Source organism: Netta rufina, assembly GCF_964035555.1.
Source record: "Netta rufina genome assembly, chromosome: 1".
Taxonomy (NCBI): Eukaryota; Metazoa; Chordata; class Aves; order Anseriformes; family Anatidae; genus Netta; species Netta rufina.
In genome coordinates, this window is record NC_140123.1 from 92,456,463 (window position 1) to 92,472,748 (window position 16,286).

The 16,286-nt window shown below is 40.1% G+C and overlaps 1 protein-coding gene across 2 annotated transcripts in view; it reads right to left on the reverse strand.

Annotated features, from left to right (window-relative positions):
* Positions 1-2,185: 2,185 nt before the first annotated feature.
* Positions 2,186-16,286, reverse strand: part of SLC37A1 (solute carrier family 37 member 1) — a 35,484-nt gene continuing 21,383 nt past the window's right edge. For both annotated transcript variants that reach the window (XM_084306152.1, XM_084306151.1), the window contains 10 exons: positions 15,502-15,633; positions 13,938-14,028; positions 12,193-12,255; positions 10,833-10,918; positions 10,127-10,175; positions 9,214-9,287; positions 8,211-8,289; positions 7,605-7,702; positions 5,234-5,286; positions 2,186-4,635 (listed from right to left, as the gene is read on the reverse strand). In XM_084306152.1, coding sequence (XP_084162278.1) covers positions 4,620-4,635; positions 5,234-5,286; positions 7,605-7,702; positions 8,211-8,289; positions 9,214-9,287; positions 10,127-10,175; positions 10,833-10,918; positions 12,193-12,255; positions 13,938-14,028; positions 15,502-15,633 — 741 coding nt within the window. In that variant the 3' untranslated portion in view covers positions 2,186-4,619. The remainder of the gene's footprint in view (positions 4,636-5,233; positions 5,287-7,604; positions 7,703-8,210; positions 8,290-9,213; positions 9,288-10,126; positions 10,176-10,832; positions 10,919-12,192; positions 12,256-13,937; positions 14,029-15,501; positions 15,634-16,286) is intronic.

Consider the following 16,286-nt stretch of genomic DNA (forward strand, 5'->3'; position numbering starts at 1 on the left):
AAACTTGCCGTGAATATTGCTGTCAGCCACCAGGAAGGAAATGCTTTTGGAATCCCATCCAAGTGAAACACATTACTCGGAGCATCAGCCTTTTAACAGCATTCCTGTGTTTACACTTACACGGCAGTACATGCACAGCTTAGTGTCATCCGCTGCCTGAAATGTCTGGACCACTGATAGTATTACTGAAATGTGGCTAAATATTTGTAACTTGCCTCTGTAATAGAAGAAGGGAGAGAAACACCAGCCCCAATATCATCATGAGGTGAAGAAAACATCCTTTAAATTCTCTATTTCAGTACAGTGTCAAAGACGATTTTCAACATGTATTTGACAGCTAATATCCTGGTGCAGGAGATGAGCAGAGTCCCCGAAATAGGCCTAAAGAAAGTTTGGCTTTTGTATCCATAGACTACAGAGCCGTGAAAGTTTCACTGCAGCAGCAGGATAATTACGCTACATGTATACGTCAATAGAGAAACACAGAGGAAGAAAATAAAAAACAAGCATCAGCTAATGATGTTAATTCTCTCATTCCCAACTCATAATCAAAAGAGGGGATAAGGACATTTTACAGCAATGAAGTTTATTAAGCTCTGAAGCAGTGAGACACATAACATGCTGTCAAAGTCGCTGGACGCAAGGCTGAAGTAGAGCAGCAGTTAGAGCAGCTCCTTCTCCCTTCCCAGCTGTAAGGAGGACAGTCAGATTTTTAACTGAGCGTGGCAGAAGATGTAGCTCAAGGTTACTGATGCCCCAGAGCACTGAGATGCAGAGCTCCCGGTGAGAGCAATGGAGCCCTGCGTCTGCGGTCACTTTGCAGGCGCAGCAGCCTGGGAGCAGAGGGGAGAAAGAGTCCATGCTATCACCCTGATAATTCAGCGAAGAGCAAAACAAAATCAAAATAGATTTGCTGTGAGGTGAAAGTGACATAGTTCAGAATGAGAACAACCTATCAGATAAACTTCAAGGTTGGGGAAAATCACTACGTAATCTAATCTAACCTCCTATATAATATGCGGGCCATAAAATTTCATTCAGACCAGAGAATACCACCATCACCAGTTCCAGGCCTAATAATTTGATCAGATTGTAAACAATCTTTCTCAGCTGAACTCCGTATGAAGAACAGCCAGGCTCCAACAGCTCTAAATAACCTCTGATTTCTTTTATACCATATTACGCCTACGTAACTTTGAGCAGCACTTCTCATACAAACAACTCCAGGCATCAATCACTGGAGAAAAGCACCAGCACCAGCTGAACGGATGCTTAAGTGTGAGTGCTGCTGCAGAGGTCTGAGGTAGTGTGACATTGGCATAGACAAATAATGGATTCCCATTATTATTCCAAGGATATTATGCAAGAAATGCACACAGTAACCTTCAGAAGTGGTGGGCAGAATCCCTTCTGTAGTTTCCTAGCTGGCAGAATATACAGGAATAGGCATGTTTCGGTCCATGGAGCAGGTTCAGCAGCTTAACTTTAAGGCAAAAGAAATCGAAGTGATCTGTGAATATACCACCACCCTCCTCGCTACCTGCTTATCTCCTCCCCACCCTATAAACCCTCCCAATGCACAAAAGAGGCAAACCTCCACTGCAGCATCTCCAGCGACAGCCAAGTGAGGGTGCAGGTACTCTGGTGGATCCTCCTGCTCCCGATCAGGCAGAACAGAAGCTTGTACCCGAGCTTTCTTGTACCCGAGCTTTATGTTTTCTTATACAAAAAGGCCCAACCTGTTACTTGCCTGTTTATTGGAGGCACTTTGGGCACTTTCTGATCGGAAATTCTGTTCAAGACCCTCAGACACATAGTTTTAACCACGATTGTTTTCCTTTCCAAGCATTTTTTCCCCTGACGCAGGTGACTGTCCTCCTTCCCTCCTAGATGAAAATAAGGAGGCAGAATATACCCATCTGACTGGAAATAATGATGTTGCACAACCCACAAAACCATTAAATGAAAAAAAAATACCTGTTCAAGTTGAGAAGGGTATTGTTTTCAAAACAAAAGGTTCTAATTTGTTCTCTTAATGAACTATTTTCATAACCCTCACAGGAGACAGGAGCGCTGTCTCAGCAGGGATGTCTACCCTCCAAACAATAAATGGAGCATTTCTTCATGGAGATGTAAAAGATGAAGTAATCAACATTTCTCACTTTACAGCAGAACCCATTTTTATTCTACACAGAAGATAAATAGATAAAATTCACAATTACTGGCATTAAAAACAAAAACCAAACCCTGCAGTCTTATTCCAATTCGACTCTACCTACTGGTCATTCACGTTTCCATAGACAAAATGTTGTCAGTCTTGCTGAATGAATGAATGAATATTGACACCCAGTAATAACAAAACAGTTTGTTCACAACCTGGGGGACCCTTAGGGTTGTTACAAAAGAGCAGCAATCTTCATCTTTTCGTTGAACACATTCATTGCTGGGAGGAACCGAAATGTGGCACATTAGCAAGGAAAGAGACGTTGGTGCAGCGGGAGTCCCAAATCCCTCCTGCCATCAGTGGAAGGAAGGACTCAGCCCAGCACCTCAAATGTTTTCACAGTCCCATATCCAAGTCACTTCAGCACAACAGCTATTCAAATAAATAAATAAATAACAGCAGCAGCAGCCCCAACAAGTAAAACATGTAAAATCCAAAACACGGTTAAACATCTTTACAACGCGTAGCTGTTAAATATAACTGAAAGCATCCCAACCAAAGACTTCAGCCCTGATCTGCTGCAGAATTCTGTGGCATTTAAATACATCCTAAAGCCTAAATGCAGCATGGATTTACCGGTACAGACTAAGTGTCTCCCCCGGTCTCAAGAGGTTTATTCAAAAGGTGTACAGTTAACCAGTGATCTAGGTAACTGCAGCTTCAGAGCCTACATAGAGCATTCACTTGCAAAAGACTTTGGTACCTGCCATAAATCTTTGTGGGACTGAGGTCTTCCCTATGTCTCCGTTCAGTGAAAAATAAACACATTCTTATGCTGTTCGGATCAAGCATAAAGCACATGCTGAATCAAAACAGTGAAATAACTGATCAGAGACTGAACAATTACAAAACAGTCCTGGAAATTAAGTATTGTGCCAACACATGGAACGTAATACCAGCAGCTGATGAGACATTTCTCCGTGTTTTGCCAGGCTATTTTAGAGTGCTGTTTTGTTAATCAAGTACAAACACTACTGCATTGTTTCACAGAACTTACAGCACAGTTCAGAACAAGACATGTGCCTAGAACTTCAATAAATACACTTAAGAACAGTACACAGTTTAAATTATCTAACCTTCACAATCTAAGTATAAACACCTCATACAAAAAATTCCTTTTTACTTTGTACACGTTTAAAAAAAAGATCACAGAAGCATCTGTTTTGCAAAGGAGATACCTGTATGAAGAAATGATATGTTCTGAAGACATTAAATTGTCTATTTGCTGGGTAACACTAGTTACTGAAATGTTCTCTTACAACCTACCACCTAGGTAATTTTTCTTCTCTTATATACATACGTATTTTGGCTCTGAATCTGAAACTCAAAGCCACTTGAAATCAGCCACTTGAAAGAGATTTCTGGTTAGTAAGGCCCTGATCTGACAATGAACTCCAAGTGCACACACCACCACCGGAGTACCCAACAAAGATCATTGTGGCACTGGGCACTAAAGCAGCACTCTTTTTCAATCCTGTAATGCTGAAGTGTGGCAGCACACAGTTCTTTGCCACCCCAAAGGAACCACCTGTCATTTCAACCCAGCCTAGAGGAGCAGCACAACAATTACACGACGTTTGCACTACCAGTTTATAATGCCCTGAAAATTGTTAGAAGCCCCCACAGGAAATTCTGACTCATAACCTACTTCTTCTTGTTGCTTGGGACTCCGTTTTGCACAATCCTAACTGAGGGCTAACATCCACCCAGAGAGTCTGTGGAAACCGCTAGCTGTGGTACACTGCAGCTGTAAATTCCATTTCATTACCTACCGAAAGGTTGGATGTTGTCCTTGGGAGCAGAATTTGTGCTATAGTTAAAAACTAATAATATGGTGAGGTTATTATTGTCTGAGCAGCTTTGAAATCCTAATAGCAGTGTATATTAATAACCAGCTGGTCTTGCCCTCTATAACGCGATGCCCTTGATCACAGTGATGCACACGATAACATAAGGGATACTTTGCTCACTGACACAGAGACATTTCACTGCTAGGCTGTCTGTTATGATTTCAACATCCTTCTGCTCTACTTCTGACTTGTTTTTGGAAAACACACAGTACAGCGCTTTAATTAAAACATCCTATCAAAAGAAATGAAAAGGCACTTGGTATTTCTCTTTGGCTCAGTTGAGGCGCTCTGCTAAAAGCTTCCCAAAGTTCCTGTCCCTCCATCTGATGAATAGTTGCCATCCTGAGGTACTTATTCATGTGCAAAAATAAGAGCTTCAGGGATTTACCAGTTGCGTTTCTCAAATTGCTTCCAGTAAACGTGCAAAAATTCTTCACCAAATAGAGTCTCTTAAGTATAGAATAACACATTCTGTGAAGTTTTTTTTTTTCAGGGGAGAGCTCTGGTCACTTACGCAGTCATTCTTCCAAATCTGGTCTCTCAGCTCAGTGTTCTTTAAACCTGGGAAAGGAGAGCAATCAGTCAGGAGAGCCTTAGGTGTGAGGTGTAACAGCCACTAACTTAAAAGGCAAGTTTTGCCTTTTGCTATGTGTTTTTGTATTCTATTTCACTGCTCCAAAACAGCCAAGGAACCCAATTTAGATTTTGCTTAGGTAAGTGTAACCCCTGTGATTCACTGGATTTTTTTTTTTCCCCTCAAAACCTTGTAATTTCAGTCACCCTTTCCTTTAGAGAGGCCTTTTAGCAAAAGTTACATTTGAAACTACCAAACAATACACAGAAAGCAAGCAATAGAGTAGCTTCTTCTTCCCCACCTGCACGCTCCATGATGAAAATCAGAAATATTCCATATTCAGGAAAAAAACAAACCCTAAGAGACCATGACAAGTCTGTTTTCAGGTGGTTTTTAAAATACAAGGTTCTAAAGAAAAATAATCGTGATTTAAGAACATTAAAAAAGATTACTTTTTTAAAGAAAAATTGAAAGAGACAAATGGACATATACAAAACTTATTATATTCTGTCTACATAGGGGTATTAGCTTAGTAACATGTTCTTAAACTGTTATTAAAGACCAACAGCTTTATATAACACTTACAGGGTATGATCTGCATTACACCGAAGTTCCTTCTGAATGAGACGGAGTAAGAACTGTAAAGAGAGTCACAGTATCTGTGTTACTATCTGTAAAGATATACCAACAAGCTAAAATTCTGGCTAAGACGCACACTTTTATTCAAAGAGTTCCTCATTTGAAACACTACCCTGCAATGCTGAAATCAGTAAAAACAAATAAATAAATAAATACGAAAATTATAGGTGCTTAATCAACGTTTGGAAGAGGAGTTTTCACAATGAACTTGTAACAAAAAATAAATCTCCTTTTTGCAATTGAGAGACCAATTCCTGTGTAAAAAAAAAAAACAACACAATGGTTTTCCAAAGTTATTTAACCAGCAGATGTGTAAAGAAACCAGCAGAGGGAACCCAAGACTTCAAGAAAACATGGCAGATGGAAATTTTGGATCTTAAAATTATTTCAGCTGCTATTCTGAAGAAGAGTTGTGTGTGTGAAAAGCTTTAATCACACAGTTAGTCAAGACGAGTGATGTTAGTCATGTTTACTTGCATGTGCAGGATCAGGACTTTCAAATGCATTTTAAAAGGTGTGTTTGTGGAGACAGTCCCCAGGAAAGTGATTTCAGAAACAAAATTTGAGGACTCCCACATACATTAAAGACAGAATTAGAACTATTCCAGGATTCCTCACTATTAAAGGTTTCCTTACCTTCAGAGTTTCACTGTTATAAATGGAATTTTCTTCAATGTTATTATCAGAATATTATTAAGTATTGCTGATTTAAGATATTAAACCTAACATTTTGGAGATATGTGAGTGGCAAAGCATGACTGATCTGAATACCATGTATGAGGCTAACCCCCCTCCAGATATCTTTGAGTAAATAGGAGTTGAATACAGGCATCTATTCTCTGCACTGAAAATAACAGTGAAAGGAGTTACAAAAAAAGCTTTATAAGAGCAGAGTCAATCCTGTCAATAACAGTGCTTTAAAAATGCATTTTAAATGATGCAACAAAGAAATGTGGGATTTTTTTTCATTTGTTTTTAATAAATAACTATAAAAAAGCGGAGTTTTAAGTCTACTTAGGGAAACTACAATTTCCCAAACCCCACTGCAGCACAGAATGGCTAATACTGAAAACAATACAAATCATAGAGCTGCTGACTATTAGAGGGAACATACTTTGAATATTAACTTATCTAATTCAATTAATTTCCATGGATTTCACATCTTACATGTGGAAATAAATAGTTTACAAATTCGGGCTTCAGTTTAGAAAGAAAGCCTCAATCCCAACTCAAAACAAAAAACTCTGCTTGTCTCAGAGAGTGGTCTGACACACTGAGCATCAGCTCCTCTGCAGAAGTACAGGGCTTAGGGGAATACCCTGCAGGCACGGGGTTTGGTCTGGGCACAGCCAGTAGAGAGGAAGGTGTATATCTCAAGTGTTTCACAGTCACCCCACACTTTCATGAGCACTTCCATCCAGGACTTCAAAAGCAGAGGATAAGCAAGTGACACTTCAGGACATCTCTGAGGTAGAGTCATAGTAGCACTCTGCTCTGCTGGAGCGGAGCAGACAAAGCTGGTACAGATGCCTGCCAGGGAAATCCGTGGCAAACACAAAAACATAACCTACAGGTTAACCTGCAGGTGGCTGCAGCAAGACTGACTTCAAAAGGTACAAGAAGACACTCCTTGCCTCATCTTGTGTCTTCTTTGGTCTTTAAAGCAAAGCAGGGCATGTAAGGAGTAAAAAACCTTTTCAGATCTTCCCATCCAGCATACAGGATCTCAAACAGGAGGAGGAGGGAGGAAAGTGGATATGCTCTGTACCGTGTCACGCTCCTTTTCCCTAAGCATCTGTGCCTGGTTACTGTCAAAAGCGAGGAAGGCAGTTTTTGTTTAACCTAGTACAGCAGTGTCGGGGCCTATCTGGAGAATGTGACATATTAACTTCCAGCAGTTTCATTATCATAGTGTTTTTGGTGATACAGCAACGTAGCTAAACAGTTGTTACTACTTCAGTAAACCAGCTTTAAAGAAAACAGAAGTAATTCTTTCGTGAGTGGAATCTGAGGCACCTTCCAGCTCTATATAGGAAGGTTTGCTTACAATTAGGCCTGCTGTAATCAGCTCAGCCAGTAATTAACAGATGTGTATTTCTTCAGAAATGGAAGTGCATCAGAACTAATCTGCACTTCTGATTAAAATTAAATGAGAATTTCAAAATGAGCTGCTTTGCTCTTTTATTGAAAATTTCCTACGCAATTGGATGTTGGTTATGATGGACTATTGAATTTGCAAAAGGAAAATGTGCATTTTAATATATATAGTTTAGCATAAAGAAAATACATAGCAACCAAGCAGTGCTTTTAGACTTACTAGCAAGGCACACGCATCTGCCACCATGAGCATGTAAAACACATTGTTCCAACCAGAAGGGGAAATGAGACCAGCCAAGAGAGGCCCCAAAGCCGCACCTAAAATTGAATATTGATACTGTCAGAATGATGCCAAGTAAGACTTACTAGGCTGAAAGACAGCTATTCTGAGTTAGAGCATCAATTTATCCACCTAGATAACTCAGTATTACCCTATGGATTAAAATGTCCCAGAAAGTGTGAAACATAACTGGTACAGCTGGGAATCTAATGCAGGGGAAGCTGGAAGGCTAGAAGTTTGAGAAATGCCATTCTTTGGCTCACAGAAAAAGAATGCCCATCCCACATCAAGATAAATCCTACTCAATTTTCCCTTCTACATGCCAGTGCAGAGGCCGTGACTGCAGGTCTCACAAACAGCCCCCATGGCATCTACTTTTTATATTTGCACTCAGCATCAGTCTATCACCCTCTTCCTCCCTCCCTCAGATATAGGAACATTAGGGAGGCTTATGGCTCCCTAATCTTCTTTGTGAAAGATCTTCACAAAGATCTTTTGTTTTAACCTACCCCAGCAAAGGCAGGTTACCTTCCAGCTCTGGCTTACCTACAGATCCTGTTCCATCGATGATTGCTGTCACTGTGGACAAGGCTCTTGCATTCCCTTTCAGACTTTTATGGGTACCCTAAAGAGACAAAGACTGCTTAGAACCATCCTGAGCTGAACCCTCTATGTGAGATGCACATTGTGAAGTTGCCTAAAATATCCTAGCTCAGATCCTTTTATCGCTACTCAAAGAAACCCTCCACTCAATCAAATGGTTGCCTACAGTGTTCTCCTTTATTCAACCAGTTTGTTTAAACAACAATAGCTGTGAAGCTTTCTCTTCTGCGCATTGTGGATTCAAGCAACAAGGACAACACTATCGCTTTGCATTATGCTGCAAGACTGTTTCCATGGCCATCTTTTCTTCTACTAATACAGCAAAGCTCTGTAGAACAAAAAAAGGTTCTGCTGTGACAAGAATACTAGAATACCAGAAATTTAAATATAAGCTGAAAAGCTAATTCAACGAATCTGTGGGCCAAAAGAAGCCCTTCAGTCCCAATTTTAAAAGGCAGGTTTTCAGAACTACAAAAACAACAACAAAAAAAAACAACTGATGAAGTGAATGACTTTGCAACAAGACAGATAAACTAAACATATCAGAGAACTGCTAATCAGACAGACTTATCTTCGTACATTGAGGAGAATACACTCAGGTAAGCAGTGATTACGTAAACTGAGACCTCGCTCAAGTCAGATGTTTGGTTGCTGACACCTGAGGAATCAGTTAGCCCCTTCAATCTTCTTCCCAACCAACAGGTAGGCATTTTGTAATGTCAGGCCCCACTCTCTAGCTAGCAGTCCCTTCAACAAGGTTAAGGATCAAACCAGTTTTAATACAGGACCTCTAAAACAATCTCAGTGGCTGAGTTCAACACAGCTTATCCACCTCACTTTGCTTCAGGACAGTGCAGCTCCTTCACTGACAATCCTACAGAAGTCAAATGGCTCTCTCTGGAGGCCAAAGCTGCTATGCTGGAAGCAGAAGGGAAACCAAACTCACCAAGTCAGCAGAGACAGCAGTGGTGATCAGTGCGTAAGGTCCGTTCACCAGGGCACCACTGATAAGCAGCATCACTGTTGCAAGTTGAACAAAAACAGAAAATGTGAGTTGCCTGAATGACTAAACTGTAACAACAGGAAATGTCAGCCTGTGGTTTTCAAACAGTTTAATCCTTCCTTGGCTCCCCTGGCCTCATTACAGGGGACAGTAAGAAAAGCTACATTTGTATCTCCCTGCAATGCTTTCTCCACAGTGTAAACTCCCCAAAATAGCAGTTAAAAGTACTGAGTTACAAGTACTTCCCAGGGCCCTTACTGATCATGGTAGTTCAGAGAAAGAGGAAAGTCTAACCAAACTGATTCTAAGCACAGAGAATGCTCACAGGAAGTCAACCATAAGCACACACCAAGCACCAGAGAGCCTTAAAACTTATCAAGGCCTTTATGTAGGTGAGACATTACTGTCAACTCTTGTGATTCAGCTTCTGTTTTCATGTAATAGATACGGGATTCAGTCTACATATGTAAAGTTAAAGTCATTTTCAAGAGTACTGTAAGTAGTCTTTAAACCACTATAAGCAGTCTTTTAAAGTGTCTGATATTTGGAAAAGGGGATAGAATAAAGCCTATGCAGACATAAACAAGCCTAATGATATTACCTAAATCTCTTATTTCAATGATTAGTGGACATGATCTAACATTATTTGTTAACTAAATCATGTCACCACTTAATTATTTCCTATCCCCTTCCTTATCTCACAAAAATCCTCGAAGAGACGGTGTTCATTACACATATCCTCCTCTCAGGGAGAAAGAAAAAAGGAAAAGGATCATAAATGGATAAATGGAAAGGAAAGGATCATAAATGAAAAGTTCACATAAAGCGAGGCAGAAAATAATTTAAAAATACTCACCTACAGTAGCCTCAAGGCCCATTTTACTGACCGCAGAGAACATGTACAACTGCAAAAATGAAAACACAGACATGTTATAATACCAACACCCTCATTAATGGTAAAATCCCTATTTTCCCCATTTTAGGTAAAAGATCTGTTGGTATTATGTGAAAAGTAGTTCTCACATCCTAGGTTTTACAAAACCTTTTTTAGACCACAGCAGGATGGTTGTTTCATTTGGACAGATCAGGGAGATAAGGAGCATGCTCCTCTTCCCCAGGTGTTCTTTCAGGAGAAAGGGCTATATTATGAGAACACTCAATTTTAAACTCTCCAATTGCCAGCTTCGACAAAGCACTGAATAGAGCTCACAAAAGAATCAAAACGCACAGAAAAACGCACCTCATGTGTCCAACTGCCAGTTTTCCAAAAAGAGCACAGCAGTTTTAGCCTTTGAGCAACTAAAATTCTGGCTAAAAACTGGACATCATATTTTACAAAAGAGCAATAAACTTTTCACATAATCCTGTAACCAGCAATGCATTAGGCTTGTTTCATTGCTTAGTAGAGGCAGCCCAAATGTCCATATTTGTTCACATGCTCAACTTCTTACGCTTTTAACCTGGCCTGAACTACATGTTCAACTTAGAAAATGCCGCTTGCAGAACTTCCTGAGTGCTGTCAAAGCCCCAGCCACAGCTGTCAGAGAGAGGCGAGCTCTTACTGTGGGTGCTGCCAGCAACAGCATCATTCCGCAGGTCGATGCCCTCTTCTCTAGCCTGTCTGAAATCAGGCCTGCCAAAATTCCACCTGAAAGCAGAGACAGGTACGTGAGGAGAATACTCTGTGCATGTTTTACACAGAAGATATCAGCTATACTTAACGAAACCCAACCCAGATTAAAACAATGTAATAGGACTTTTAATGTACAGTTGCACACAGCAGCACAGATCTCGGGCCTGATGACACAATTTGCACCTAGCAACAACCCCATTAACCCAACCAGGGTTGACTTGGAAGGTCAGGCAGGAATGGGCAGTTTTTCTGCCTCACTGGTTATTGCAACTGAATTTCCAAGCCGGTAGGGAAGGGGGTAAAACAGAGGTGGAAGTATTTAGAAATCATTGTTCTGCTGCTTTTGAGTGCAAAATGCCTTTGCACCAGGTGGTCCCATTCTGCCTGGAATTCTGGGATCCATCTGTGCCCAATTGGTCACTGGTCCCTTAACTCCCCACATGCAACAGTAAACTTAGCTGTAGTGTGCTCTGTTCATTTCCGAACAAGGGAAAATGAGCTATTTTAGATCCCAGGGCAAATGAAATACTTGTTTTTATCTCCAGGCAGTCACTCTAGGCTCTTCAATTTCCCCTTCTGGTGTTTGCAATGACTGTACACAGAAGCACTAACTGGAGTGTGTGGCAGGAGCAGGCTGGACGGACTGAGGGAAAGGAGCTGCCACAATGATATAAAGGGAGAAGGAAAGGAAGTTCTCTGGATTCTCCAGATTCCTCAATATTGCTGGGCCTGCCTCTCCCTCTCCAGCTGCCCATCTCCAAAATGCCTACATCCCACTCAGATTTAAATATAAATGCCAAGGGCCCAAGCAGCACAAGCACAAGCTTGTATTCACAGTTGAATGAAATGCTGCTGAAAGAGGTCATTCACATCCCTAAGGTGATGTCTAACTCTGGCTCTGGGATGAAATAAGCAGTGAAAAATAGCTGAAGTGACATCCAGAACAAGCCCGGAACAGTAAATACAACCCACCTTGACACCTGTATCTTGAACTACCAGGGTCTACATCGTTCTTGATCCAGTGAAACTTCCCCACCATGAGCACCATTTTCCAATAGACTGATACAGGGCTTATTTCCAAAAGGCACTCAGGGAGGGGTCACATAAATCAGCTGGGCATTGAGATGATTATGCTAGATTCTCAATGTCCAACCCAGCTCTTTACTTAGTACCTTTACTGCTACTCTTCTTCTGTTTATATAAGGTACAAGACTAACAATACATATAAGCTGCGTGTACCAGTGTTTTTTGCTAAACTGGTCTGATTAAGGATTGATATTCAAGCTTACCAAAGATTCCACCCACATCAAACAATGTAGAAAGATCCCCAGCTCTTTTGGCATCAAGATGTTCTAGCAAGAGAAAAAAAAATAATTCCATAATTTCCAAACCACAAAAAGCAGATATCTCAAGTCTTGTCACGCTAGGGTAAATACATCTTACATCAGCACTGTTTGTTCACAGGAATAAGCTAACAGAAGGTGTTGTAAGGAACGTATCATAACTGGTTATTCAGTGATACAATCTTTTGAATGCAATTATATCCATGGCAGGACACTTTAACACTTCAGTTATAGATAAAGCCCAACCGATAGAGCTGTCGATTGTTCAAGTTTGGCTTAACAATATTCCCATTTGTGAATAGCCACAGAGTCACGAACAGTTAACATATACTCCTAAGTGAGGCTCTTGGCTCTAAAATGATTATTAGTACACATTTGGACTACCTACAAAGCTTCATCCTGGAGGCCACCGTCACCAGACAGGTGATGGTGATGTCAGCCATTAGATTACTGGCCGTGTGCCTGGTGTAACATGCACCGCGCAGTTTATGTGGAATACAGAATCACAGAATTTCTAGGCTGGAAGAGACCTCAAGATCATCGAGTCCAACCTCTGACCTAACACTAACAGTCCCCACTAAACCATATCCCTAAGCTCTACATCTAAACGTCTTTTAAAGACTTCCAGGGATGGTGACTCCACCACTTCCCTGGGCAGCCTGTTCCAATGTCTAACAACCCTTTCGGTAAAGAAGTTCTTCCTAACATCCAACCTAAAATACAAAGAAACAACAATTTCATCAAGTCCACTGTTTGCCATGGGCAGCAAGGACCACTGTTTGCATATACTTATGTCTAGTCTAACTCATGCACTATGGGGTCAGGGTTCCAAGAGCTTATCAGGAAGTTTGGCAACCAAGTTAAGTATGACGTTTCAAAAGCAGCTACATTTCTAAACACCTTTGGTAGTTTTTAAAAGCTTCTGAAATACATTTGATAGAACAGTATCTGCTAAAATAGTGCTGTCAGTGGCACTACCATAACCTCACCAACAATGGATCTGCTACAGCACAGACTGGAGAACCGTGATAAATTTCATTAATCCTTCTTTTACCAGCCAGCTGCTTTCAAGGTATCCTATCTTGCAGGAGGTTATTGTTTATTTGGAGTCCACAGAACAGCCTTTAGCTGTAGTATTTTCAGCTATGTGCACTTCAGTAGATTGTTTAACCTGTCTCCCTCCACTGGCTGCTATTGCAACACTTGTCCAGCACAGCATTTTAGTTAGCTGGGGGCTTAAAGGTCACATCATGACTCACAAGAACAGTAATTTCTCTAGGGAGAACTCCTACCTCTGTACTCTACAGCACAAACAAAAGCACAGCACTACTGAACACATAAAGAACCTCATTTAGATTTTTGGTACACGTTTTAATTAGGCACTTGATCATTTTAGAACATTATTTAAAAAAGTATACTTCTCTGATTTGTTTGCAAGGGCTGAAGTCACAGCATTGCAACTTGGATTTTTTGATGATAAACCACTTTTTTTTCTCTTTTTGAAAATACTTTCCAGTAAAATTGAATTCATAAAACTGAGAAATATGTTTGTTGGTAACTTAAAACTCCTGCTACTCTTGCAAAGATAGTCCATTTCAGAAGCACTAATGTTTACTTTCTTATTTATTTCAAGCTCATATTTCTACACACTTGGTAGTCATAATTCTGTTTCTCCTTACTGTGATACTTACCCACATTTGTGATATAGAGGGGAAGCCAGAAGAGGAAAGTATAGCTCACCAGTTTTGCAAACAGAAGACAAAGGGAGAATTCTATGACTCCCTAAGATAACAAAGGAAACAGGAAGTTAGTATCTTAACAGAGGCTGTTATCTGCTTTCAAAGATCACTATGAAATTGTTTCTAAGAAGCATTTTACCCTTTTTTTTTTTTCTCTAAAAAATTCCCTGAAGGCATTCTTCCCCTGAGAGCATAAAGCTTATAACCGAGCTGACTGCGATATTCTACTTATTTACATTCTCTTAATTATAATGAATTGAACAGAGAGAACACCAAAATGAACAGGAAGGATTTGATTCTGTCTGGAACACCTGCATCGCTTGTTTTCCTCATTTAGAGACTTTTTATGCAGCATTGTATGGGAGCATATTCCAGAGGAATGGACGTATTTTTATGTTCTTTAGATCTGCCCTTCAGATGGGGTCAAAGATCTCTCCCTTATTAACTCTATACAAACAGCCAGTTCACTGGCATGACACAGGTCACGTTAGTATGTGACAAGAGCACACTGCAGATAGGGCAGATGCCTATTTCAAACACTAATTTGTTCCATCCTCTTTCGTGCTGGGTAGATGAAAGGTTTACTTATTGGACAGAGCTGCAACTAAACTGCCAAATTAACCTATCTTCATTCCCCTTACCATCTGATATTTTTTGTGTTGGAGATGGGTGTTTTTAAATCTCTCATATGGTGTACTGCAGTTATCTGCAGGGACAACACGCATACGCAGCTGGCTCCACTTCACATACAGCCGTGACCCTTCCCAAAAGCTGGCAGGAAAAATACTGAGAAGTTACAGAGATTCAAAGAGGCAGCAGTAGCAATTTTTCTACCTATTTTTCCACTTTGCCACAGGAAGAACAGTTGAGACACAGGATCAGACTGGCAGAATGAGAGAATGCAGGAATACAGTGGATTTCTTCTGCTACCTTTACATCTGGTCCAAATCAAGTTGGGTATAATTTTTTCTACTTGTGCATTGTATTGAAGCTGATAGACTTCAAGCTGATAGGACAATCATGCTGATTTCCCTGAACTACAGGAAATTTATTTCCTTTCCTTTTAGCAGCATTCTAAATGTTTGGCCTGTCTCATATTTCTCCATATAAACAATACAAGAGATTTTAAAATAAAAAAAAATAAAATAAAAGCAATGTTGAGGAGTGGAAAAGAGAAGCCATGGAAAAAAATTCTGACACAGAAAAGTACTTACAGGTTCAGCCTACTCTTCCATTCTCAATACTCATATCAATAACTAAGAACAGTGATTTTTTACATTACAGGCTGCTATAGTATTAATTATAATGAGGTTAAAAAAAAATAAATTATACAGCCACTGGAGCCTAGATGTTTGTCTTATGTATCAAAATCTGCTTTAGCCTACATACACCAGAGTTGCCAATCAATGCTTGTGATGCAAAGTTAAGGTCATCTACCACTCCATCTAGAACCTCACGGAAACAAGAAGGCAAAACCTGACTCTTGGAGGAACAAGGAAGAATAGCACAGACTCACAGGTATTCGCAAGGCCCCAAGGAAGCTGATAGCTGATGTCCCATGTCTGCCTTCCCCAGTGACCGCACTGCTCGAGTTCTGTGACGCCGTGCAGTTTTCACTGTCAATAAGCAAATGCTGCATCTCTGGATCCTGCAATTTCCCCCATGTACAGAAGAGAACAATGTATTAAAATACATATCAAACTGTCAAATCATTCTAAAATAATTCATTTTTAAAAAGTGTTTGTTTTATTACAGAAAGCTACAGCTTTTAAAACCCCTTATTTCAATGACTGGAGTATAGAGAAAGTAGTATATGCAGAAAATGACGTGAAATAAGCCTGGTCATTTATGCTTGTGTGTTAAGCGTTATGGAATCAAGTCTTCATTCTATAGTGACTTATTTCAAGTTGAAAAAAAAACAAACAAACAAACAAAAAAAAAAACATACAGAGTACGGTCTAAAGGAACAAAATTTCCAGTCTTCCCTTGCACTACTGCTTATACGTGGTGTAATTAAAACTGAAAACCTCCTGCACCCTACAACACATTTCTGTATAAAACCATGTATTATCTTCCTTCTGTATTAACACCAAGCTCATTTTTCAGACTCTGTAACATCTTATTCAATAATTTAAGTACAGGCAAAGCCGTATTTTCAGTTGAGTTATGGATACTGAACGCTTTCTGTTAAGCAATAATGAATTTTTCACCTGTCTCATTTAAGCATTGCAATCCACAAATTCAAAAAAAAGTCTGAGGTTTACCAATATTGCCTGAGAACTCAATCCTGAGGTCTAAACT